Source organism: Octodon degus, unplaced genomic scaffold (genome assembly GCF_000260255.1).
Source record: "Octodon degus isolate 3935 unplaced genomic scaffold, OctDeg1.0 scaffold00017, whole genome shotgun sequence".
Taxonomy (NCBI): Eukaryota; Metazoa; Chordata; class Mammalia; order Rodentia; family Octodontidae; genus Octodon; species Octodon degus.
Window position 1 is genome coordinate 3,279,546 of NW_004524593.1, and position 27,609 is coordinate 3,307,154.

Below are 27,609 nucleotides of genomic sequence, written 5' to 3' on the forward strand. Positions count from 1 at the left end.
TGAAATGGATCAAAGATCTAAATATTAAAACAGAAACACTAAATCTTTTGACAGAATAGGAAGAACTCATGAACACAGATGTAGGCAAAGATTTCATGAACAAATTCCTGATTATATGGGAAATAAAAAAAAAAATCATAACCGAGGATCACATTAAATCCTCGGCAACTGGCCAGTGATTCTAAATTTTTACATAGAAAGAAAGAGCAGTGCAACAGTTACACCAGAAATATTTTCAATGTCCCTGTTATTTTTTAATTTAGTGAGACAGACCAGAAGAGCAAACTCTTTACAGCATAAATTTCTACCACTGGGGATAGAACCAATGAAAACGCTTTTGCACAACAAAAGGAATCACCACTTGAATGAAAAGACAACCCACAGAGTGGGAAAAAATTCAGCCGGTTGTTCCTCAGACAAAGGAACATGCACACGTAAAACATATAAGGAATTGGAAAAAAAAAAAAATGAGACTCCCAAATGTAAGGACCCAATCCAAAAATGGGTATTTGAGATAAATACACACTTCTCAGATGAAGAAATATAAGGAGCAAATAAATATAGTGCAGATGTTCAATATCATTGGTCATTCAAGAGATGCAAATTAGAACAATGCTGAGATTCCATTTCACTCCAGAAAAAATGGCTATTATCAAGAAATCCAGCAAGGTTACAGGGAAACAGGAACACTTTTCCCCTGAGGTGGTAATGTGAACTAGTGCAATCACTGTGGAAATCAGTGTGGAGATTGTCAAACAACTAGAATTAGAGGTCCCAGTCAACCCAGCTATTCCCCTTTTGGGTATCTTCCCAGAAGAAATAAAAACACCAAACACAAGTATATATATATGTGCATCCATGTTTATAGCTGCACATTTCTAATATCCAAATCATGGAAATAATCCAAATGGGTAACATAGAGGGATATACATATATATATATATTCCAATAAATATCCTGTTATTAAAACACATACACCACACAAAAATGACCTAGAATGGGCATTTTCGTTGCAAAAGGCAAAGTTTTATTAAGAAATAATATAACACAAGTTTTCCCTGAAAGCAGTACCTTCACAAAGTACTAATTTGAAACAGAGATATGCCAAAAACTTAACTATCGTAAAAATCTGATCATTTTTCATTCTCTTCTTTATTTCACTGTTTTTCAAAGCTTCAATACATATGACAGGATACAGTGATATTAGATAACAAAGACATTTACTTAAATTAAACATAGTTAACATTTACAAAATAATGTCTTCCATTAATATTGGTTAATATAAGGTAACTTACTTTTTTATAAGCACAGTATATCAAGAAAATGTTGACCCAAGAAATAAATGCAGAAAGATTCAATGAAAGATAATCTGAGCCAGGTATAATGGCACATGCCTGTAATCCTGGCACCTGATAGGCTCAGGCAGGAGGATTGCTGCAAGTTTTGAGGCCAGCTGAGCTACAAAGTGAGTTCAAGGCCAGTCTGAACTACATAGCAAGACCCTGTGTCAAATAAATAAATGCATACATACATACATACATACATACATAGAAACAACTTATTTATATACATTGCTCACTGAAAAGAGAATTTTTTTAAAAAAATGTAATGTACTAAGAAACATTTTAAATTATAAAAACCAACCTAAAGGAAAACACTAATAAGATAACTTGTGAATTAACTTCCAAAATAAAGTATTTAACTAAAATATCCATCTCAATGATGATATTTTGATTATATTTCCATATAATAAATTTAGTATTCTTTTATACAGTGGCATAGCAAGGAAGCATCCCCACCCAAAATAAAAGTACATTCAGAATAAGGATATTCCCAATGATACCACAGACATTTATCCTGAAATGCCTCTGAATGACAAGCCCCTCTAATGACAAGTGAGAAAAATTGTGGCTCTAAATATAACGTTTAGAGTTGCTAAGATTACAACATACAAAAAAATCATGAAAACCTGATATGAAGAAAGTACTTACACTGGTTAATAAAAATAAAATTTTAAATGGAGTCAACTATGACTTTTAAAGTATCATTCAAAAGTTTTGTAAATCTCCATAAAGATGCAACAAGAATAAGGGTTCCCTAGTTTCTTTTACTATTTCTGAGATTTTGTTTTGTCTACAGTTCTTCAGCAGAAGCCTAACACATCATTCCCCCATTGATACTTAAGATAGTTTTGGTTTCAATGCCTAGTTTTTTTGCCATAGGTTACACAGATTCACTCCAACAAGGTCCTGCAGAACCAGGATAACAAATCTAACATGTCCTGACCCTTCTATGGGTATCCCTAATCCTTGTATCATAGATGTTCCAGACAGTCATCACCCTAGGTTTCCCTCCACCACTGTTGGTGCTTCCTGCTTGAAGAGTTTTACAGTGAAATAAGAGCATCACAGTGACAGCTGGTACTGGCAGCCATGTTGTTACCCCTGCTTGGGAAAGTCTCTTCTGATGGGAAAAAACACTTCAATTATCATCCAGAGACTCTGAAAGAAAAAAAAAAAAGAAATAAAGAAAGTAAATAAATAAATCAGTGACACTACACATCTTTAAGCTATCAGAATATCAACAACACAGTTCCTGAGCTGTCTATGGAATCATCTGTCCCTATCAAGAGGAACTCAAACAATAAGCACTATAATCTGGAAACTTCTGGGAAGCAGATAACCATCTGAATAGTAAATATAACTGAAACACTTCAGAATAGAGAGGAAGATGTTAACATCTTCTGTGAAAGTTACGTGGCGTTGAATCTCTTTATAAAACAACTGAAAAACAAATCTACATTTTCAATAATATTTTAGCAATAAAAAAGTTGTTGTTGAAAATGTCAAAGACTTTTCACAGTCAAAGACTTCAATTTGAAATCTAACACTGCTATCCAACTCTACTAGCCTTGGGGGACTAACCACATAATTTGTCATCCAAACCAGACACTTTTGAAAATGAATAAAAGAATTTTAATAATATACCTGGGCAACAGGCATAAAGTAGGATTGCTCCAGACAAAGAGAACATACACCAATCATTGAAATAAATACTAACAATGCCACTGACACTGATTATCAAATAAATGCTTAGCACAATCCCTAGCCTAAGATGTCGATTTATATTGGGTTATCCTTCATTTAGAAATGATGTTTCATAAATACGTTTAGTGGCCAACGTCAAGTTTTTGTCCTTGAAATAATGCATTTCACCACCAATGATGTACAACATAACAATTTCAAAACTATATTCAAAAAAGAAATTAAATAATACATGGAAAACACTCATAATCTACAATACTGAATATGCTCTCTAAAAATATTATTTCATTCCATATATAAAATGGCCAATAATTTCCCAGCTTCTTTACACTGCTAACCTACACTGTTGAAGCTCAAAAATAACAAACATTTCTCCACTTATAAGTAGATACTGTATTCCCAAAGATTTTCATACCATCAGTTAAGAAAAATGCTTGCGGCAGATTCCTTTTCAACATTCTTCTACAGTAGAGTTCGTATCTCTCTGAGCAGCAGGTTCTCTAGTTCTTCAGAGTTCATTTCCTTGCTGTTGGGCTCCGTTGATCCAGAAATCACACAGGTATATTAAACGACAGCTGCCAACATGAAATGCCAGGACTCTACCATCTGCTTCCCCACCTCTGCAGTGGAGTTTTTAAGGATCAAACATAGCTGTTTTCATTCAAAAATAGATATGTTCTTTTAACACATCTAGATTCACGCCTATTACATGGCAGGCACAATAGCAGCACACTTGCTTTCATTTACTCTCCTATATGCGTGTGTGTGTGTGTTCACATATGCATGTGTGTATGTCTCTGTGTGTGCGTTAGGATGAAATAGATTAAGATCTAAAAACAGACAAGACTTGAACTTCCTACACAAGGCATGGGTTCTAGCACAAGAATTTCTACACTTTCAATCTAAATTATAAGTCTGCACATGTTCATTTTATTGTAAAATAAGCTGCTCAGGGCTTAAAAACTGATACACCTATCATGCTTAGTATCAAACTCACAGAGCTCTATCTACATTGATGTTTATCTTCATTTTGTGGCTAGAATAAACTCTCAAAATTTCAATCAATACAATGATTTACCTATGTTTTGTGGTAAATTCTGACTAAAGTAACTGCTCCTTTTAGTATCTTTTGCTGAGGATTTGCATGTTTAAAAGCAAACACATCTGAAACTTTGCCTGCTGAAACCATTTATCAAAACCTTTGAATTGCTTTCAAGTACCAAAGAAATAATTCAACTTAACTTTAATTTGGAGACAACTCACTAAATACAGAAAAAATATTTCCCCATGTATTTTATAACCCTTTGATTTTGAACTACAGTCTAAGAATGAAGCTATTGGAATCTTCAATGGACCAGAAGTTGATATTCCTGATCTAGATTATTTATATTTGCAATTGGATCAATACTACAGAGCAAAAACCAGTGTGTGCATGAAACAAATAATCACTAGAGAAAACCACAGCAAACTATGAAACAATGTCAGTGCAATATCTAAGTGAAAGTGATATACAACTATCAAGCCCATCGGAAAAACAGGTGTGGTTACAAGCACTTTTTAAAAACACTTGGACCATTTTACCCAGGCAAAATAATAACAAGTGCAAAAAGATTTGTCCCTTCTGAGAATAAACAATTACAATAGTAGGTTGAGTTCAGTAAGTGGTATTTTTATGATAAACTGTGAGTGCTCTGCCTATAATATCATTTCAGTGTATATGCATATCACACTTAGCATTCCATCTCTTGCTCTATGCCATCACAAACATTAACTCTGTCTTTACCAAAACTCTCCAAATTTACATAACATATTTATACAACAGCGAAATTAAGAGTTCAAAAATTATACCTTAATTTAACTTGATGGAAAATTACTCAAAGATACTTACTGCCTCTTTAATTTCACAGGAGAAAACATGTATCTGAAAGTCTTCTGAACCATGAGAACTCTCTGTAAATGCAAAGCAGTTGCTCTCTGTTGTCCCATCATGTCCACGTGCACAGAATAAGACTTTATAAATCGGAAAAGATGCTATCTCCATATTTCTGGATTGGTCAATGATTCTGAAAAACAATGGGAAAAAACAGATAATATATTAAGTACTAAAGTCAAAGGCAAGTCCTGCCCCCGGGGCACACTGAGAAGGCAACTGAGACTGGGTGTGGTGGCACATGCCTGTATTCCTAGCACTTGGGAGGCTGAAAACAGGAGAATCACTATGAGTCTGATCTACATAGTGAGACCCTGTACTAAACACATAAAAAAATTAAACATCATAAAAAGTAAAGTCAAAGACAAATAGTTCTACTATGCCAATGGATGCCACATAAGCACAATTGCTCTGGAAACACAAAATTAATTGATATTAACAATGCAAGGTCAGGTAAACAGCTCAGCAGTCTAAGTGCCTGCCTGGCAAGTACAAGGACCAGGGTTTGATCCCTGGTACAACATGCCATGCCAGCCCCAGAATCTCAGGCAAACCATGCCAGCCACCAAATCTGAGCATGGTGGCACACTCTGGTAATCCCAGTGCTGGAGAGAGACAGGAAGATCACTATGAGTCACAGCTGTGTAGTAAGATCCTGTAGCAAATAAATAAATAAATACATAAATAAATAATTTTTAGGGCCAGCCCGATAGCTCAATGGACTAAAATGCCTGCTTAGGCAGAGCCTAACGGCCGGGGTTTGATCCCTGGCATACTGTGCCGGCCCTGAGCACACTGAGATGGGAACTGAGACTGGGTGTGGTAGCATGCACCTGTAATCCCAGCACTTGGGAGGCTGAAAACAGGAGAATCACTATGAGTTGGATCTACATAGTGAGACCCTGTAGAGCCTATAGACCCTGACCTAAATAAAAAAATAATATTAATAATTTTTTAAAATGCAAGCAAAGTGTCTTACACATGTGCATGTACACATACACACACAAATTTTTTCTTTTGATAATTTATTCATTCTTGTGTTTCCTAAGACCCATCTAATCACTCTAAAGTCAAGTATGGACCACCAGTTAAAATCTATTCTCACTCATCCTAATGTCTAGTCTTTTTCTGTTAAAAGGAATACTAGTATAGAAAAACATTAACTCATCCCTGGAAAGCCCATATCTTTTCAGATCAGTACCTTATAAGTTTACCTAACCTCCAAATCAATGTACAACTAAAAACTAATTTATCACAAAAAAAGGATCAGGTGATTGCAAAGAGAGATTCAACAATGTAATAATTGCTGAAAGGAGTTCAAGAGATTCAAAATCAAATAACCCTCTGGCTTTCACTACACATCTCCTCATCCTAGACATTGAGTGTATCTTCAAGATCTCAAACTGAGAACTGAGGGATAGGCTGAGACTGAGGGGAAGCAATTACCAGGTACACAGAGGCAAGTCAAAACACTAAATCCTGTGCTCAATTCCTAAGCACACACTAAAAAAAAAAAAAAAAAAACTAGGTATGGATTGAAACTAAATCAATGAATGTAAACAGAAACATAAAAGCACATTGTTGACACATTTCACTTATGAATCTTGTACAGGGTCTCACTACTCAGCACACCAGGGGGCAGGTACGCCAGTGTGGTACGCGGTACCTGGGCTCAAACCCCGGTCTCTGCACTTGCCTAAACAGGTACTTACTCTGCTAGCTATCTCGCCAGCCCATGAGATATCTCACCAGCCCATTTTTGACATTTTATTTGTAAGTATTTTTTTAAAACTCTTCCCTGGAAAACTCAAAGCATCTTTTTAGCCAAGCTTTCAAAATTTATATTGCTATTAGTCTGATACTTAGAACTTAAGCTATTACTTTAGTTTTTGAAGACAGACTAACAATATATTTTTATGTACAATCTGAGTAGTAGAAATCCAAATAATGTTTGCATTTTATTTTTATGTATAATGCCTACTTTGGGCACAACTTTGTAAATATCCCACAACAGGAACACAGGATAAGCCTAAATAGAAGGATTACTTTGCATATGTATTGTAAGTCAAATCACAGTAAGTTCTACATCTGAATTATGACACAACATCCTCATCACCACATAAAACCTTTAATACATGTCTACAGAAAAAGAAAATAAGAGCTTACCTCACAGAACCTTCTGGAACATTTGGCACATACAGAGTAACAGGAAAGGGATTCTGACTAGAAGATCTCATGGTTGCCATTGCCCGTAAAGCCTCCACTTCATTACGTGGAGAAGAAACTTTCATACATCCTAAGTAAGTCAGTTTATTAAATAAAACACTGTCTTCTTCAGGGATTCCACTTGGAGAACATGGTCTGGGTGTGGAAATTTCTGAAGGAAAAAATAAGACACACTCAGAAGTCAATACAAAACTCCACAGTTTAATTTTGCCAAATGCTCAAAAAAGAAATACTTAAAAGTAAAAACTATTAAAAGGAACATAAATTTGGCCTAAATAAAATGAAAATTAAATAAAAGTAAAATTAGTTACTAAGCAACCTAACTTTCTAAGCAAAAGTAAACAACATTAAAATGTTACAACTCATAGAAACAACAAAAGTCAAGTCCTTATTTTCTGTTTTCCTTGTTGGCTTCTATGAACCATACAATCTTCAAAAAAGTATTTTTTTCCTCAAAGTAAGTGTTCTTGATGAATGAACCTATTATTACTTCACTCAACTCCACTTACTCCTCATAATGGATTTGGGGGGGTAGAAACTGTTCACTTAAATCAAAGTACAGCATGAAGGAAAGAACCAACTATGGCTAAAACTACTTGCATGCTATTAACTGGTATAGTGCTCTCTTTGTGGCTCCATCTAAAACACATATTCATCTCCACATTTTCCACTTTTCTACCCACACACACTGTATAACACTAAACACACTTATCTCACCTCAATGAGCTCCTTATAGCATGTTCAACTTCTCACTGCCTGGATTCCCCTCATAGGATCTTTTGTTGTAGTTGTTTTGAGACAGGGTCTCATTATAAAGTTCAGGCTGGCCTTGAACTCACAGCAATCTTCTTAGCCTCCTTAGTACTAGGAATACAGGCATGTGCCACCACAACTGACCTTCACATGGGATTTTAATAAATAATCCAACAAAAGCTATTTCAAACTCTCCCCCTCCAACTCCAATATATTATATTAAAATAATCTCACCACTGACTTTCTAGTGAAAAACAAAAGCCATTCAAAACGAACTCTAGAAGATAGTTCTAGAGGCATTATAACATGGCATACTTTCTATACCATATTCTTCTGCCACTGAAGCATGTTTTTCTCCCTTTTTCTCCCTTTTCATTGTACAAAATCCCAAAAGGAGAGCTAAAAAACTACCAATCATTTTAAGGTTAAATATTAACATGTTTAAATTATGTGCTAGTATTATTATATGCACATGTTATTGCATTTTCATTGATTTTGTAAGCACTTATTACTTGCAATGTCTTGCAGTAAAACCACACTTCAGTGACTGTCAAGCATGGTAAATAGTTTAAGTCATCTGATGTTTCTGTCACTGCTATCCTAAAGAGGTGGTGAAGGAACACTTAAAAACTTACAAATACTTTACAAATTCAAGATTCAGAACTTTATAGACTTCAAATATGAGTAAGGAAATTGTTCCAAAATGATAGGTGATAAAACTGGCAGATAGGCCTTTAATATTATAAAGATAATAAAAGATTTAAGAAAAACATCTAACAAAATAAGTAGAAAAATGAAAGAAAAAAAGAGCCAAAAGTTTTAGACTAGCCAGGAGTAGTGGCACATGCCTGTAATCCAGCACTCTGGAGGCTGAGGCAGGAGTATTAGTGTGGATTCAAGGTCAACAAGGGCTATGAAGTGAATTCCAGGCCAACCTAAACTACATTGTAAAACTCTGTCTCAAAACAAACAACAACAACAACAAAAACTTATTCATGTTAGACCTGAAGAATGCAAGATGCAAAGTGAAATAATCACTTGATAGTGATATCAGCAGAATGTAAATTACAAAAGAAAAACTGTTGAAAGAAGTTCCTCATGCTAAAGGAAAATGACAAGAGAAGGAGCACACAAAGACTTTTCTCTTGCTTTTTAAATTTTTCTCAAAATGTTACAGATTCTGTAAAGCAAAAAGAAAAAACCACTACTCTGTAGAATTTATAACAAACATATGTAAGTAAAATAAAGACAATAAAATCATAAACCCTGCAAGTAGAAAAAAATGGAAAAGTCTTATGATACAGATGAAGTGTAGATATACTGTAAACATGTCAAAAATTCAGCATATAAATTCTCACATCAACTACTAAAATAATAAAACAAGTTTATACTTTTCTTTTAGTTTTTGGTACTGGGAATTGAACCTCAGGACCTCATGTTTGCTAGGCTGGCACTGTGCCACTGAGCTATATCCCAATAAAACAAGTTATACAAATTATAAAACAATTAAATAGCTGGTATAGCATACCAGTAAAAGAGCCAAAATGAACATTAAAAAATACTCAGCCCCCAAATAAGTATATGTTCCAATTCTCCAAAATGAATACAATCATTATGTATTGAAAACAAATACTAATTATAAATAAATAACTTGATTGAAAAGAAGACAAGGACAGAAATCAAAAAGGACAATGAGTAAATTACACAACAATAGGCAGAAATACTTATAACCAAATATATTAAAAATCACATTAAAAGTAAAGGCCCAGGCCTGAGGACACAGGTCAGTGGCAGATCACTGCCTAATATGGGCAAGGATCTGGGCTCAATTCCCAGTACAGCTACAGATTTTAGGTTGGGGTTTTTTTGACAAAATGCAAAACTTAAAACCACTCAATATGAATTTTATATAACTTTCCTTGGTCACAGAATGCTATTCTCCTTTAGACATGTTTCAACCATTCTTACTTTGCAAACTATAGCAAAAACAAGCAAGGGATAAATTTTGCCCACAGGTAACAGTTTGCTGAGCATAGCTTAACCTCAGTTAAAACTTGAGATTGTCAGAAAGCTATCTACAAAAAACAAGGGGCACGGGCTAATTGGGCACTGAACCCAATTAACTCTTCATCCATAACCTCTTTCTATATATTTTAAGACAGAATCTTAAATTTGCAAAGTTGCTGAGTGTAAGGTTGAACTTGTAAAACTCTTGCTTCAACCTCCCAGAATGCTGTGACAATAGGTGTGTAGCACCACACCAGGCTCAAAAATCAGATTTTATAAAAGTAACATGTTGTTTGATGCTCTAAGAAGGCATTGAGAAACCACGTTTAAATATGAAGACATAAATATGCTAAAAGTTAAACACTTTATAAAACAATACATCACACATTCATTAATTATAAGAAAACCAGGGTGCCTATATAGAGAGAAAAGGCTAGATTTTAAAGCATGGGGGAGAATCATGATTTATTTTTTACAATTTCACAAACAGGAAAATGAAAATCCAGTATATGCAGATATACTCTAGAAGAAATACTATAGAAAGTTCTTCAGCTGAAGAACACCATCATAAGACAAATGGGATTTTAAACAATATCAGAAATAGAGAATACAATAAATTGTTATAGCTGTATTACCAGAATATACATTTTCTGAAACAAAGGTAAAGCAGTTATTTTTAATATGCCACGTTTTTCTTAACATACACAATATTTATTCTACTGGATTGCAGAGAAGACTATTTCTAACTCCATATCAGCCACAAAACAGCTGTCTGAGCCTCCATAGGTGTCGGTGGTGGTGGCAGTGGCAGTGGAGGTGGAGGTAAGGTGGAGCAGGGGAGGAGGCAGTGGAGGTGGAGGTAAGGTGGAGCAGGGGAGGGGGAGGTGGTAGTGGTAATGAACATTTTTAGGTACTCATTTTGTGCCAAGAATTTTATAATATATGGATAGTATCATTTAATTCTCCTACACACCTATGATGTGAACTGAATTTTATCTCTGCTTCACACTTGGAGAAACTAACATTTGAGAGGATAAATAACTTGCTCACAGCCACACAGTCAGGGCAAGGTACAGCAAACCCAGCTCTAAACTCCAGATACCATGTCAACTTCACTGAGGTTTAAAATAAAATGAATTAGTAATCCCTTGAAAAGGCAGGTTTCTTGGCAACCCACTTGGGTCACCTTCTGTCCCTCTTTTCAGATACAAGCTTTCTTTCCCCCAATAAATAAATTCTTTTCTTAAAAAGAAAAAAGAAAGGTGAATTAGTAGCAAAGAGTAATTCTTGTTCTGTTTTTAACTATAGCATAATACAGTTATTTAAGGGAAGAAATTAGCCTCTTTGTATTACCAGAAGTTCACAGCATTTAAATACTGAACATTCCATATATGTGTGTGTTTGTGTGTGTGTATGTGTGTGTGTGTATATATATATATATATATATATATATATATATAGAGAGAGAGAGAGAGAGAGAGAGGAACAGAGACAGAGAGAGACAAAGAGACAGAGACAGAGAGAGATTGATTCAATAAGGCTAATGGTCCTTTCAACAACCTAACAAATACATGTCATCATCGGCATTACCTCAATCCTATTACATCTGCAACTCAATGTATCATAACTGCAACCCTCAGGTAGACAAAACTCATAGTAATTATCAGATTAGATTATGGCTAGTGAAAATCCTGAATTAAGCAGGCAAACAGCAAAAACACTTTTAGCAGAGCCTGACTTGCGTGCCTGGTAAAAATCAAACACAAGGTAGGAGGTTTAGTTCCACCTAAATAAATACAAATCAAGTCATATTATCTATCTATTCCAGTCTTATTCTTTAACTGCCTCATCCATTCCTCAGAGCAGAGACATGCAAAGAATAACAAAGGGTATGAGACAGAGGACTCATCCAAAGATTTCCTGACAGAGATGAATCTACACAGCTAGCATATATGAATAGTAAATGACAAAAGCAACTTATCAAAATGTTTAAACAAGAGCTCTCATCAACCTCATTTTATATCTGGCAAACACCACATACTGTTCAACTTCCGCCACTTCAGTCTAATTGGCAGAAAGTTTGCTGCCATTGAAAGTACCTGTTATGTAAAGTCAATCATAATTTTATTAGCAAACACTATTCTGATTACAACTAAGAAAAGCCAGCAAAAAAAGCTAAGCCAGAAATTGATTGCATATGAAAACTAAAAATATATGCCCAGGAGAAAAAATACAGCGAACTTACTTGTAAAGCAAAGAAGAGTCTTCTTAACCACAGAAGTATTCAGTGAAACATAAATTTTTTAAAATGTAGTCAGGGTGTTAAGAATATAAAAAGAAAGACTCTAAAGAATATGCTTAGAAATAGGAACTGGAACAGTTACTTCATTCCAATAATTCATCAAAGTCATATTAGAAGATACAAAGGATCCCCTCCTTTGAATTAATCCAAGTTTGGTTTATATCTGGATGTCTTCCCCAAGCCCCTCATGCACTCAAAGATGGGGGCTGTGGGGGTTGACAGGATCTGAAGGCAGAGTGAATATCAGTGCATTCCTCCACTGGTGAGTTTATAGCTAAACGTGATACTGGGAGGCAAAGCCTGATGGGAGGAGGGGAACCACTGGAGGCGTGGCATGAAAAGGTCCGTCTCCCTCCTCCTCCCTCATCTGTCTGTTTCCCCCTGCCATGCCTTGAGCAGCTCTCCTCTGCCATGGACCCCTGCCAGGCCACCCTGCCTTAGTTTAGTAATCACACACTCTACACCAGCCATCTCTAAAAAGTCCCACCTATGACCACATGTGGCTTTAAGAGGACATCTAAATACAAGCCAAAACATGTAGTAAATCATACTGATAGAGCTTAAAACTGAATCGCCCTTATCAGAGAAGGCATCATGATTACATTCCTCACTTATCACACCCTACTGTTCAGCAGTTTAGCCTACATCTGATCAACACACAAAAATGGATCTTTAGTGCCCTAGAACAATCAGGATAAAACCAACCTTCTCGCAATAGATGTACAAAGAAGTCTGAATACAACACAAGTCTATTTTTATCACCTCATATGATTTCCTTGACCACTAGAAAGTGAAACTCAGAATTCTTGTTCCATCAGTAAAAGAATAAAGCCTTTCTCTCTTCCACAAAGCACAAAGACATCACCTGTTCCTACCAGTCTCTGCTGGTAGTTACATTATGAAGAATGACACAAAGAAAATCAGAACCGAGTAGTTTACAAAAAAATAAGAGAGCCAGAACCAAGATCAATCTATATCTCTAATGTTCAAGCCAGCTGAAATTTAAGCTGGTTGTGGTTTTAGTGTTATTATACCCAAAAGCATCTTATCTTAAAAGCTGGTAATGGGAGTACAAACCCTACTTATTTGTGGGTAGAAGTCAAGCATGATGCTACATACCTGTAACTCCAACTCAGAACTGTTGTGAGTTCAAGGGTAGCCTGAAGTATAGAGAAAGAGCCTGTCTCACTCACACACACACACACACACACACACACACAGATGGAGCTGACATGCTATTATACCAATTATGAAGTTAAGAGTGGTGTGAGTAAAGACCCATAACATGAAAGACTGTCTAGAACACTATTCTGATGCCCAAGAATTTATTAATCTGTTCAGTAAGTACTGATGACCTAGCATATACAAGCACTGAGGGTAAAGTAAGAACCCACACAGAGTCCTTCTTTGAAAGAACACCAAGATCTGATTTTACAAGCAGATACACAGGTACAAATACAAGAAACAAGTGTTAACTCTTAACCAGAACTAAAAGCCTGATGGCCCTGATCTTATTTTTTAAAAAGCTAAGATTTTTTAATTTTCAACCTAAAACTTTCATTATCATTTAATCTCATTTGCCTCAGGATTTCTAATAGTAACACAAAAATACCTGTGTTAGATGGATCCAAAATTAACTGAAGAGAAGGCTTATATGTCTGGCTTGCTGGAACATCTCCAATGGAATAATCTGCTATCTCACTGGAACTTTGACAATCAACAAGAGGACTGCTTTGCCCTTTCTCAGAATCTCTCAGAATCTCTTCCATGGCTTTTTCCAATTGTTCATCTCCATTAGAAACAATCTATAAATACAGTAAAATAATTCTGCTTCAATACCATTATGTTTCTACGCAATTTATGAAAAATGTTTTATTCCAAAGAGTTAAAACAAGTCAAATGTGGTGACATACGCCTGTAATCCCAGCATCTAGGAGGCTGAGGCAGGAGAATCACTGCAAGTTTAAAACCAGCCTAGGCTACAAAATGATCTCAAGATCAGAACTGCATAGCAAAATCTAATCTCAAAAAATAAATTTATTAGTTAATTAAATAAAAAACAAGGCTGACCCAAACCTAAAAGTTAAAACAATCTAAATATTCACATATAAAGAGGCCAGGGATACAGCTCAACAGCATAGTGCCTGCCTGAACTCACTCTATGGTCATGCTGGGGCTTAGACTCATAACAATTCTCTTGTCTCAGTCTTCGAGTGCTGGGATTATAGCTGTGCATCACCATGCCTGACACATAAATTTAAATTAACTTAGCATAGTGTGGTGGTGCACACCTATAATCTCAGCACTTAAGAGGCTGAGGCCAGGAGTTCAAAACCAGGCTGAACAACATAGAAAGATGCTGTATCCAAAAAAAAAAAAAAAAAACTTGTTAATTAAACAGCAACAAAATACAAGATTGACTTAACTTTTCTTAAAAGGAGGGGTGGCACAAAGCCTCAGTAAATAAATCACTTAAATAAAATAATGCTGGGGTCAGGGAGATGGCTTAGTGGGGTAAGTGCTTCCCTGGCAAGCGCAAGGGCCTGAGTTCAATCCCCAGTTCTGCCAAATAAATAAATAAATAAATAAATAAATAAATGAAATAATGCTAAAACAAAGATAACTAAAATAAAGCCATTAATCATTTCAATAAAGTAATGACTGCATTCTCAATATAAAACAGGTATTTAATAATCTCATTTTTGCAATATGATTTTAATTGCAGTATTTACAATTTCATTTTATTATACTGATATATTACTATCAGTTAATGTAACACTTTAATATCACACATTTAATACTAAGTAAAAGTCATACATTAAAAAGCAGCACTTTTTGACTAATTTATCTATTCCTGTTTCTACAGGACAATTATATAATTCTTACGCACATATACTTGGGTTTTCTTGCTTCTTTTTCTCTGACTTGGGAAAAACCACCCAAAACTTTTTTAAAATACCATATCCAAATAAAAACTCTTCTGCCAAAAATGTATGATACATACTTTAAAAACATGTAGACAAAAGTCGACTGTCAAATAATCTGAGTGTTACCAGATGATTAAAATATAAAAATCATAATGGGAAAAAAAGCATCTGAAGTGAAAGAAAAATATAACTTTTATGTAATTAGCTTCTAAATCCCAGAAGAGGGAAAAAAAAAAAAACCACCAGATAAAATTATGTAAGATTTAACAATTAAGATTGTCCTTTCTAGGGCCGACCTGATAGCTCAGCAAACTAAAGTGCCTACTTACGCAAAGCACAGCAGCCAGAGTTCAGCCCCTGGCGAGTCATGCTGGACCTGCCCGCGGGGTGCTCTGAGATGGTGACTGAGACTGGGCATGGTGGCCCGAGCCTGTAATCCCAGCACTTGGGAGGCTGAAAACTGGAAAATCGCTACGAGTCCGATCTATGTAGTGAGACCCTAAGACCCTTTAGACTGTATCCTAAATCCGGGAAAAAAAAAAAAAAAAAAAAAAAAAAGATTGTCCTTTCTTTCTTATTTTCCCTTCTACATGTACCTTCTAAAATTCCAGGATAAAAAATAATCAAAAGCAAAAAACTAAAAATGTACTCAAAATATCCAGCCTCTGGATTTATCAAACACTGATTTTTATTTTCAAAGTCAGTACTTAAGAAAACCCTTAAATCTTTACATATTTCCTAAGTTTCAAACAGTTTAAAAGAAAAAATAAACATAGTGCCATATTAGAAAAGAAAAAGATACCTTCAGTTGAGGCTTGTCATCCTCTTTTGCAGAAGTATCATCTGCTTGCTGAGGAATCAAAACAAATCCTTCACTGTTCATTGCAGCCACACAATCAGATGACCCACTAACCTTCTGCAATGAAGCTCTGACCTCCATTTCAGTTCTGCAAACCTCGCTCTCCCACATCCACCTGGAAAAACTGTAAGGATTAAAATAACAAAAAGTAGATTAAAATACAAACTAATTAAAAACATGAACTAATGTAGCTTTAGAAATGGTTCACATGAAGAATTCTACTTGCTAGATGATGACTTCAAAATTAAAACAGGCTACCTCACTGGACTGGGCCACATGATGGAAATGTACTTTTTCACTCTGAGCCTCCGGACTGAAAGAACCATACTGTTCCCAGAAAAACACATAAATCAACCAAACAGCTTTACCTCTACCTAGCTCACTTATTTATCTTTAATACTGTTTTTTTTCTCTTCTGAGTGATGCAATAATTAAGCATTATACTAGAAAAACCTACAAATTCACACACAGGCTCATGCACACACGCACATGTACATTCAGCTGAGAGCAGTAGTATACTCCTGCATCCCCAAATACTTGGGAGACTAAGGCAAGAAGGTCTCTGGGCAACATAACAAGAAAGCTCAGGCAAATGCTGGGACCATGGTTTGATCCCCGGCACCACATGCCATGCCAGTCCCCGGCCCACCCCCAGGGCAGGCTGAGCTGGCCACAGAGTCTGGGCTTAGTGGCATAAACCTATAATCCCAGCGCTGGGGAGGCTGAAAAATAGGAGGATCACTATGAGTCTGAGCTGCATAGTGAGACCCTGTAACATCCAAATACATTTAAAAAAAAGTCTAAAAAGTTTTTCCAAAAATCCAACTACTTCATTATATCTAAATGCTTTCAAAAATTTTACCTTCTTATGACCAAGTATTACACCTTTAAATATTTTTTGGGGGTCACTGAAGTTGACTAACTCAACAACCTGGAGTGTAACTTCTGTTTTCCACACATTTAACACTTATCAGCACAAAATGGGGCACACATTTCTCCACAGAAAAAAATGTTATTGTGATTATCTTACTACTTTTCTCATGGTTGAGACAAAATATCTGACACCCAAAGTTAAAGGAGGAAAGGTTTATCTGGCTCACAGTTTGTACAGATTTCAGTTCACTGTCGGCTGGCTCCAAGGCAGGATGATACATGGCAGAGGGGCATCACAGAGGAACGAAAGTTCATGGCAAAGCAGGACAGGAAGAAGGCAGACAGTGGTGAAGTAGCAAGCAACAAGCAAGCCTCGCAGCCTCTCTGTGTCCCTTCTATTCTATCCAGGTTACAGGGCCTTAGAATAAGTAGCACTCACGCCCAGGGTACACCTTCCTATTATTCACACTCAGAACTATTCCAAACCAATCAGTGGGCTAATGTAGTAATCACACACTCTGGATCCCAGCATCACACTCTAAATGCAGCCATCTCTGAAAAAAGCCCCATCTAGCACTGCATGAGGCTTTATGGGGACATGTGGATACAAGCTTTAACAGGAATCAAGTACAGTTCAGTTACCCCATAGAAACTCAATATCCTTACCCTTCCCAGAGGTTCATATATTCATACCCATAATTTTGGCTGAAGATAAACCCTATGGAACAGACACTGCACACAGCCTTACGGTGACACAAGTAAGGCAGGTGGGTAGCCTACTATACTGGAGCTCATACAGTGGCAAGGAAAAAAACAAGTAAACCAAAGGGGAAAAAAATTCAAATGACACTAAAGGTTATAAAAAATATAAGACAGTTTAATATGACAAAGAAATTGTGAGAAGTAGAAGAATAACTTCTTATTGGTGGCAGGGAAGAACTTTCTAAAAGGGAACTACATGAGCTAAAACGTTTTTAAAAAAGAGAAAGATACTATCTATCTCTATGTAGACAGCTTGCAATCTGCACAGAGACAAAATGTGAAAGAGGGGCAAGACAAACAGGTTCACTAAACACAGAACCCTATAAACTACAGTAAATCTATGCAGAAAATCTCCCAGGAAAGGGGTGGAGTGGAGGGAGCTGTTTTCATTGCCATATATAAATAAGATTCTCTGTTTTGCCAGTAGGTGACACTAAAAACACTGATCTAAGCCAAAATACTTTCAACTTCAATTCACATTTTTAAAACATGCTTTCCAACCTTATTAAAAATCAAAATTCCCAAATCTACCTTCATTTACTTGTTCTGCATGACAATATCTTTCTTTGTTAAAAGCCATCAAGGAGGCCAGCCAAGATAACTCAGCGGATTAATGCCCCTGCTTAGAGAGAGGCAGGGGCCAGGGTTAGATCCCAGGGCTGCAGGGCTGGCCCTGCCCCAGGGTACACTGAGATGGTGATTGAGACTGGGCATGGTGGCATGTGCCTGTAATCCCAGGGCTTGAGAGTCTGAGGATCACTATGAGTCCAATCTATGTAGTGAGACACTAGATCCTGTATTACATAAATTTAAAAAAAAATAAAAGCCTTCAATTCAAACATATTGATCTGTCTAAACTCTCAAGGTTTTTCTCATTCTGCATGTTATATATGTCCAGAAATGCACTGTGTTAGCCACCCGTGTGTTTATTCCACTGACTGCACCATGAATCCTTGATTGTCAAGGTACCACACAACTCTGATGTCTTTTTACAGAAAATCCTTCTCCAAGTCTTCAGTTCACAGCTTCTTCATATGATTTCTAATTGCTTGAAGCTGTTTTCCATTGCCATAACCTAAGCAATACCTTCCACTGTTATGAACTAAAATGCCAAATGTTATATGTATGTGCTAATAACCTCCTAAATTTTTATCCCAATTCAAATGTCTCCTTCAATTTACTTAAAATCCACTTCTCTACTTAACAATTTCAAATAAAAGTCTTAATAGTATCTAAAGTAAAATTTACCAAAATAGTATGTCTAATAATTGCCTTCAAATTTCTCGTTCATATTTCCCATTTCAGTAAATAATACAGTCTTTCACTAAGTTACTTAAATAAAAACCTGGATATCATCTTTTATTCACCTCCACGTTTTCTACTCCTCACATCAGCAAGTGATGGTCAACACCACTTCAAAATAAACCCTGTGTCTATCCATTTCCTATCAGGCCCACTACTACCACCTAATTCAAATAACGTTTTCATCTACTATAAATGTCTCCTACCACCGATCTCCACCCCTCAATCTATTCTTCACAGCCCCCCCCCCAACATCTGGAGAAATAAATTAGATGGACCTGAAACTCCACACTATAATCTTTTCATTACAATTCAAATAAAACCCAAACTATTTGCCACAATTTACTATGGCCAATGTAACTTTGCACCTGCTACTTTCTTATTACAGGTCATTAACTGCCGCAAGCTTTTCCCCATGTTAGGGTCTTAGTTCTAGTCTCTTAATCGTTATACTGTTGACAATTTCAGTATCAGTCCAATTCATTAATTCATTACATACTAAATAAGTCAATACTATACATCAAAAATCCTCCTAGTGAGTTAAGTCTCTGTGTCTTCCTAAAGCTGATATTCTAATGGAAGAGACAGAATACTGCCTAAATAAGCTCCTTTTCTTAAACAGAAACACCGCTGAGGTCTATTTATCTGAAGCAGGACTACTAGGGCCTTAATATTCTGGTAGGTGCTGGATGTGCTAGATGCTAAGTGTAGAACAACCTAGAAACAGGAACTTGGTTTTTAATAACTTCATCTCCAGGAAAGTCACTGTGTTCTCACAGTGAAAATCCAATTCTAACAGATGGAGAGGGAAAAAGACAATAGCAAAAACTCTATAACAAAGGCCTATTCTTTGGGAGAAAATTTTTGCCAGAGCCTTACCCCAACTGATGGAAAGAACTTTCTCCCACACCAATCATCTCCAGCCTTACCACAGAAAGAAGATAGGTAAAAGGCAAAAGAAATCGAAGCTTCAAGAACATAGACTGTGGGTACTTCAACCAGTTCAGGAAATAGGAGGCTGGGAGAACAAATCCTGCTACACTAAAAAAATACTTCAAATGATCACACAACTCCAAGCTGTGAGTCCACTGAAAGGCTGAAATTTAATTTTTTTTTCTCCAAATGCCTTCAGGGCAGGTTTGGCTGGTTTGAGTTCTGGGGGTTGAACCACAGCAACCTGAGCCTGACTGCTTTGTTGAAGCAGCCACTTAAAGAGCTGAGCTAAGGGGCAAGCCCCCTGAAATTTAATTTTAAAAAAAAAATTTATAGAATGTCACATCTTTGACACACACATAAACATACATGCACAACTCTTACTATCACATAAACAAGCTTTAAAATGATACAACCTTAAGAACTGCAACACACAAAAACTCCAAGGAGGCGTACACAGAGAAACCCAAAGATAACAGCAGAACTGAAACCCCCTAGCAACTATAACTACAGCAAACACTAAACAGGATGCAACTTATGAGAATGATGTTACTTCTCACACTAAAAACCTATTCAGTTTGTATTAACAACATGCCCAGTTTTCAAAAAACTTATGAAGCATTATAAAAGGCAATTCTTTAAAGGTCTGAAAAGACAAAGCAATCATTAAAACCAGACTTCTAGAACACAGTTGTCAAAACTAGCAGGCAGGGAATTTAAACAATCAAAATAACAGTAATTTATATGTTAAAGGTTCTAGTAGAAAAAATACAATCCATTAAAGAACATTAGTACTATAAGCAGAGTGACAGAAACTAAGAAACAGTTAAAAGACATTTTAAAAAACATAGTAACAGTAATGAATGCCTTATAAATTTTTTTTTTAAAAAAAGAAATGAATGCCTTGCGTGGGCTCATCAGTAGACAACACTGCTAAAGAGAGAATCTGTCAACTTGAAGAGAAGTCAATAGAAAATAACCTGAAAGAGGAGGAGAAACAAAGAGTATGAGACAATTTCAAAAGTGTACCATATACATAACTGGAGTTATACAAAGAGAAGAAATAGAGTACAAAGCAAAATACTTTCATAATACCAAAAATTTCCCCAAATTAATGAGACGCATGTAACATAAGTGAAAGGAAACTCAGAAAATACCCCAAATGATGCATAAACACAGAAAGAGATATTCAAGCTTCAGAGAATGAAAAACATCTGAACAGAACATCCAAGAACTATGGAAAATATTCAGAATGTAGAGTATACATGTAACTTGAATGGTAGTACAGAGAAAAAGAAATAGCTAAACTAACAACAGCCAAGATGTTTCCAAAATTCCTGATATGACTGACACCAAAACACAGGGTCAGGAGAATTAGAAAATATTAAAAAAAAAAAAAAACAGTAAGTATGGCAGAGAAAATATACACGAGCATGTCGTATTTAAAGTGTACAAAATCAAAAAGAAAAATCTTTAAAGACAGAGGAGAAAATACCTTACCCTTAATGGAACATAACAAAGTAGTAAAATGCACTTTTTATCAGAAACTACAGAAGTAGAAAAAAACATGTAAACCCTCTATTAAAGTGCTGAAAGGACCATGTAGTGGGTGCAAGACGGCACCAGTCAATCCTGCAGCAAGGCGGCAGACTAGAGGTTTGGGGATTCAAGGCAAAGGGGTTTCTTCAGTCAGATCGAAGAATAACAGTGTGAAACGGAGGACCTGGTGGCCTAACCACCCATAGGCCTTCATGGGAAGCATTCTTAAGGGACAAGGCTTTGCCCTTTATGGAAGATTCAGCAAATTACAAAAATTGCCATGGAAGGAAAAGAAGACTAGAATATCACAGAAATCCCAGTTCACATATCAGTACCTAGATCACTTGAAACATCTCTATTGAGCTGAAGAGGAAAGACTCGGGAAGTAACCAAAAAAAAAAAAAAAAGCTGACCAGACTTTGTCAGAAGAAAAAGTCAACCACCCTTTGCCTGAAGAACAGTGTAGAGTTGACAGTGCTTTCTGTGAAGACGAGCATCATCTGCCTCAGCCAGAAGAACAATGTAGCAAAACTGTAAGTCCCATCACTGTTCCTAAGGAAATGTAAAAGAAAACATCCAATCAAAAAGCACAAGAAGAGGGCTGGCCAGATAGCTCAGCGGATTAAAGCACCTGCTTAGGCAGATGCAGGGGATGGGGCTCTATCCCTGGTCTGCGGTCTGCCTGCCATGCCCCTCCACCCCCTCAACCCTGCATGCTGAGACAGCACTTGAGACTGGGCATGGTGGTGCATGCCTGTAATTCCAGCATTTGGGAGGCTGAAAAACAGGAAGAACCACTACAAATCTAATCTGTGCAGCATGAGACCCTGTACTAAATCCATTAAAAAAAAAAAAAAAGGCACAAGAAGAATATGAGCAGGTACAAGCTAAGCATGCTGCTAAGAAACAAAAATCTGAGAGGAGAAAACAGGAGAGAGAAGTTCAAAAGCTCTACAAGAAGGAAAAAAAATGGAAATATTCAAAATATTGAGCAAATCCCTGTTTTGAAAATCTGTAACATATGTATTTTTGTTTGTTACCCTGTTTCTGTCACTTTTTCTATTTGTTTTTGCTTCTGTTTTCACTCTTCAAATTAAAATAAAATAAAATTTTAAAAAATATATTGAGCAAAAGGACTAAAAGAATCAACAAAAAACTTAAATTTACAAATGGAATATTTTCTTTAAAAAGTACAAGAAAAGGGCTGGCCAAATAGCTCAGCAGATTAAAGTGCCTGCAAGCAGGCACAGGGGCCAGGGGTTTAATCCCCAGGCCTATCATGCTGGCCCCCAGGGTGCGCTGAGATAGCAATGGAGACTGGGCGTGGTGGTGTGCATCTGTAATCCCAGCTCTTGGGAGGCTGTAAACAGGAAGAGCATGAGTCGATCTAGTAGTAAGACCCTGAACACCCTGCAGACTTCCCTAAAAATAGAGAAAAAATTAATTAATTAATTAATTAATTAAATTCAAGAAAAAAGCTAAATCAGACATTTTGTCCTTTACGGTAAAAATACTTGCTGAGTACCTACTGGGTTCTTACAGTTAGGAAATGGACAGTCCCTGAAAATGAACCAAATCTGTCAACATAACATGAACGTCTAAGCTGTGTGTATAAATATTTTAATATATGTATTGATATAATACTGCTGGTTTTATTTTCACTTGCCTCTGGAGGAAGATTGGATTGAAGAACTTAAAAAATCTATTTGGGAGACAGGCTTAAGCATATTTTTGTCATATCAAATTGATATGGCATAAAAATTTTCAAAAAATAGAAAAAAATGTTGAAAGAAAAAAACAACCAATTCAGAATTCTAAATCCTCATATGAAACTGAAAGAGATAAAAAGACTCTGAAAGACAAGCAAAAGCCAAGGATATTAATTGCCTGCAGACCTGTCCTGAAAGAAATGTTAAAAGTACAGCTGATTCTTGAACAAACCAGATTAAGTTTGAAAAGTAAGGGCCTATTAATATGTGGATTGTTTTCTTTCTTTCTTTTTTTTTCTTTTTTTTTTTTTTTTTTTTCCAGAACCAGGGATTGAATTCAGCCCTATCTCCCCGGCCCCTGTTTTCTTTTTTTCTTTTCTTTTCTTCTCTTTTTCTTTTTTTTTTAAACAGGGTCTTGCCATGTAGTCCAGGATTGCCTTGAACTCAGATTGGCCTCAAACTTGCAGCAATCCTCCTGCCTTTGACTCCCAAATGCTGAGATTACAGGTATGCACTACACCAAGCCTGGCTGGATTTTTTTGACATTAGTTAACTACTGGAAAAAAAAATCTGTAAATGAATTATAAAACCTAGAAATAACCTTTTTAAAAAGATAAAGGAAGGAAGAAAAGAGAGGAAAGAAAGTAAGGCATCCTTATATTTAGATCTTAATTATCCCTCAAAGGCCCACATCTCCAAAGCTTTAACTGCATAAATGATCACTTGTACTACATTCTCTACTACTATAATTATTTTACAGCCAAGTCCTGTTTACTAATGCAGAGAACTTATGTTATAAATGTTCACTTAAAATGCCACATGATATTAATCACCTCAATGAGAGTAGTTTGTCTTTCCCGTAAACTGTTTCAAATTAAAAAGTGACGAGAGGTTTCTGACATTGCCAGTCAAGCAGAAGACCCAATACTATTACGGGTTACTGGACTCTTTTAGAATATTTTGCTGAGTTAACACACCTATAATATTCAAATAACGGAACTTAACAAAAAAAGGATATACAGATGAATGTCCATTTTGTATCTGTGTATTCAAAGTAGTTAGCATAGAGATATAGTTACATTCTCTTAATGAATAGAGGGATTTGTTTTAATGGTGTTTGTAAATAGGATATCATGTCTGCAACTTGTACAGCAATTAACCACTAGGAAGAATGTATGCAATGTGTTAATTATTGAAACTGTCCTACCAATTTGATTTGAAACTGTCTCATTGCTATTTGTTTCTCAATAAAATTATGGGAAAAAAAAAGTGACGAGAGGGGCCAGGGCTCAGTAGAATAAGCACTTCCCTGGCAAGTGCAAGTGCCTGAGTTCAACCCCTGATTCCACCAAAAAAACCAATTCCTATTCATAAAAACTCCCAGTAAACTAGAAGTTGAAGAGAACTTCAACTGGATAAAGAGAATTTTAAAACCTACAAGTTAATGTCCTACTTTATTGTGAAAGACTGGAAATATTTTACATAACTGGATATATAAAGGTTACATGATTGTAAAAGTAGAAAATTCTAAAAAAATATTTTAAACAAAAAGTAGAATAAGCAAGTCAAGGTCAGCAAGCAAGTCAGGAATGAAGGTCAACATACAAAAGTCTGTCTTTCCTACATACAACAAACAACTGGAATCTAAACTGAAGCAATCTCAAGTATAATAGAAGAGGGAAAATTAAACATGTATATATTCTTTTTTTAAAAACATGTACACATTCTAACAAAATAAGTATAGTATCTGTAAACAGGAATCTAAAACACCGAGGAAAAAAGATTTAAGTAAATGGAGAAATATTCAGTCCTTTCTCAGTGCAAAACTCAACACTGTGAGGTGTCAATTCTTCCCAACTTACAATTCAAAAAACTTGCTCAAATTGATAGAGTATCTCACGGAGAATTCAATTAGAAAGGCAAACCACTGAACTACATATGCACTATGGCTCAGACCACGTCTATTTTTATTTTAATTTAAAACATGCCACTACCACAATGCCTACAAACAGTATGGGCTCAATGTCTTTATAATAAACAAGATAATGATTTGTCTTGGTAAGGACAGATGACCGTATCAAACAGGAAGTTGGACCAAATAAATCTAAAGTCATTTGTTCTTAAGAATCTCATCCTATGTAATATGTATAGAAGGATCCAGTCAGCTCCTGACCTACTTTCCAACACATCAATTCAAAATATAATTTACTAAGTCTACTATTATGCAGCAGTGTGCTATAGCAAAATACTAAATTCTCTATATGGATAGCAGTATATTATTTCAGATCAAAAGAAGCAGCAGTTGGAAAATTCTCAGAGGTTTTCAAAATAATACAAGCTCACTGATTTGTGAATTCAAGAGTAGTATATCAAATTTCACTCAGCATGTACAACAGAGCAGCACATAAAAACAAAATTACATTTAAAAGCATTTTGAAAGCTGTTTCATCAAAATATAAAATTCAGAATACAAATTCTACCAAAGGAGTGAATAAAAGCAATACTGGGAACTATAATCTAGACAAACATTTTCATTTCCAGGGCATCTCAATGTCATGTGAGATAAGGGAAAGAAATCTCTCCAGTACTATAGGAAATCTGATATGTGCTACCTGTCTTTGCTCTAACCCCTTTCCCACTGCTCAGAATCCAAATAGATCAATAAATATCTTGATTCAACTGACTCAAACACACATTTGTATCCCACACCTACAGCAATTCTACCAATTCTACTAGCTGAAATAACTTTCAATTTTTATTTTTATTGACACAATAAGTTTTGTTAAATGAGCAATGACAATACCTAAGTGGACACCCCACATGGGTGCCTAAAACTGTAATTTTCACACACATACTAGAAAGACCATAACAACATTCAACAACCTCTAACTGGAAGCTATTTTCTTCGCAAACTAACAAAACACATTTATAGAATAAAATTATAATGTACATGATCGAATTTCCTTCTTGCTTTTTGATTGTGTTATACCCATTCATTTTCAAGTAGTGCTTGAACTAAAATAGCCTAAAAATGTGTCAAAACTAACTAGGTTGGGCGAACTATTAGGCATAAGAATTAGAATGAGTACAGTGTATCTATTACAAAGGAGTTGTGACAAGAAAATAGACATAAATAATACAGAACATTTGCCAACCAAAAGTCTTCTCTCTTCTGCAGAACTAAGCCAGTCCAGTAAAACAATTACTATGACTTCTATTTATCAAAGTCTATCTACTGTTCTAGTTCCCAGGCAAAATCTACATCAGTATATATAAAAGTTATGTCTCTGGCCCTGAAAGAGAACAAAAGATCTTTATTAATTTATATCATTTTAATAGATACCTATTTTTACTTGTCCAGCAATAATCCCCAAACTTTTTTACTTAGGAATAAGCCTTGCCTCAAGTCAAATCGTGCAATTTCTAAAGAAACCTCAAACCTCTGGCCAAACATCTGTCTGCAGAAGTGGACACTGAATCTAAGATAGAGCAATTTACCCAATTCCTACAATTTCTGGTCAGGTGGTCAGAAAGTTCATTATGACAATGTCTCTCTTATAGCACAAACTTTTAAGTTGTGAACTGTGAATTTTTGGTTTTTCTGTATAAGAAGACTGTTATATGCTAAGCCAGTTTACCGAGTCTTGGGCTTTGTCTGAAGTCTTGACAAATCCACTGTGTTTAATTTTATGACACATCCCTTCCAAAATAGTCTTCTTTAATAAACTAGTTTAAATTGGGTTTCTAATAAGGCCTAATATAATTTTATAGTAGAAAAAAGATATAGTTAAATAGGCTGCAGAAGGCAGTATAATTTCTTATAGTAATGCAGACCTCTTCACCTCAGCTAATGACAATTCTGCCCTTCTAACTATCCTGGACAACCAATTTGTTTTGAAACTGTCTCATTGCTCTTTATTTATCAACAAAATTATGGAAAAAATTTTTTAAAAACTGTATCTGTTAATCTGAGCAACAGATTTGACGATAAAAATAGATAACATATCAACCACTGTTAATCAGCTATTCTTGTTTTGAAAATCTGTAACATATGTATTGTTGTATGTTACCCTGTTTCTTTGTTTTTGTTTGTATTGCTTTTGTTTTTACTCTTCAAAATAAAAGAAAACTATAATTAAAATAATAATAATAATAAAATAAAAAAATAAAAAATAACTATCCTGGACAAAAACTTTCTAGTCATGCCACTCCTGTCTTTTTTTTCCTCCATCACATCCTCAAACATTTGTGTGTACACACACACACACACACACACACACACACAGAAACAGACAGACACACAGACACAGACAGACTGACAGACAGAGAGACAGACAGCTCTCTCCCTCTTTTCTCAAATCCAACCACACATATATCCCTTTTATTACCAATTAACACATACCTTTGGCTCTACCTTCAAATTGTATCAAAATTTTTGTTGTT

At 35.7% G+C, this 27,609-nt stretch overlaps 1 protein-coding gene and 1 pseudogene across 8 annotated transcripts in view; one reads left to right on the forward strand and one right to left on the reverse strand.

Annotated features, from left to right (window-relative positions):
• Rabgap1l (RAB GTPase activating protein 1 like) overlaps positions 1 to 27,609 on the reverse strand; it is a 711,712-nt gene that overhangs the window by 642,980 nt on the left and 41,123 nt on the right. For 5 of the 8 annotated variants that reach the window (XM_023710325.1, XM_023710322.1, XM_023710326.1 and 2 more), the window contains 4 exons: positions 15,992 to 16,172; positions 13,875 to 14,067; positions 7,141 to 7,351; positions 4,933 to 5,107 (listed from right to left, as the gene is read on the reverse strand). In XM_023710325.1, coding sequence (XP_023566093.1) covers positions 4,933 to 5,107; positions 7,141 to 7,351; positions 13,875 to 14,067; positions 15,992 to 16,159 — 747 coding nt within the window. In that variant the 5' untranslated portion in view covers positions 16,160 to 16,172. The remainder of the gene's footprint in view (positions 1 to 4,932; positions 5,108 to 7,140; positions 7,352 to 13,874; positions 14,068 to 15,991; positions 16,173 to 27,609) is intronic. The other 3 variants (XM_004626788.2, XM_023710327.1, XM_023710328.1) reach the window with 2 other exon arrangements.
• Positions 21,352 to 22,650, forward strand: LOC101579376 (annotated as a pseudogene).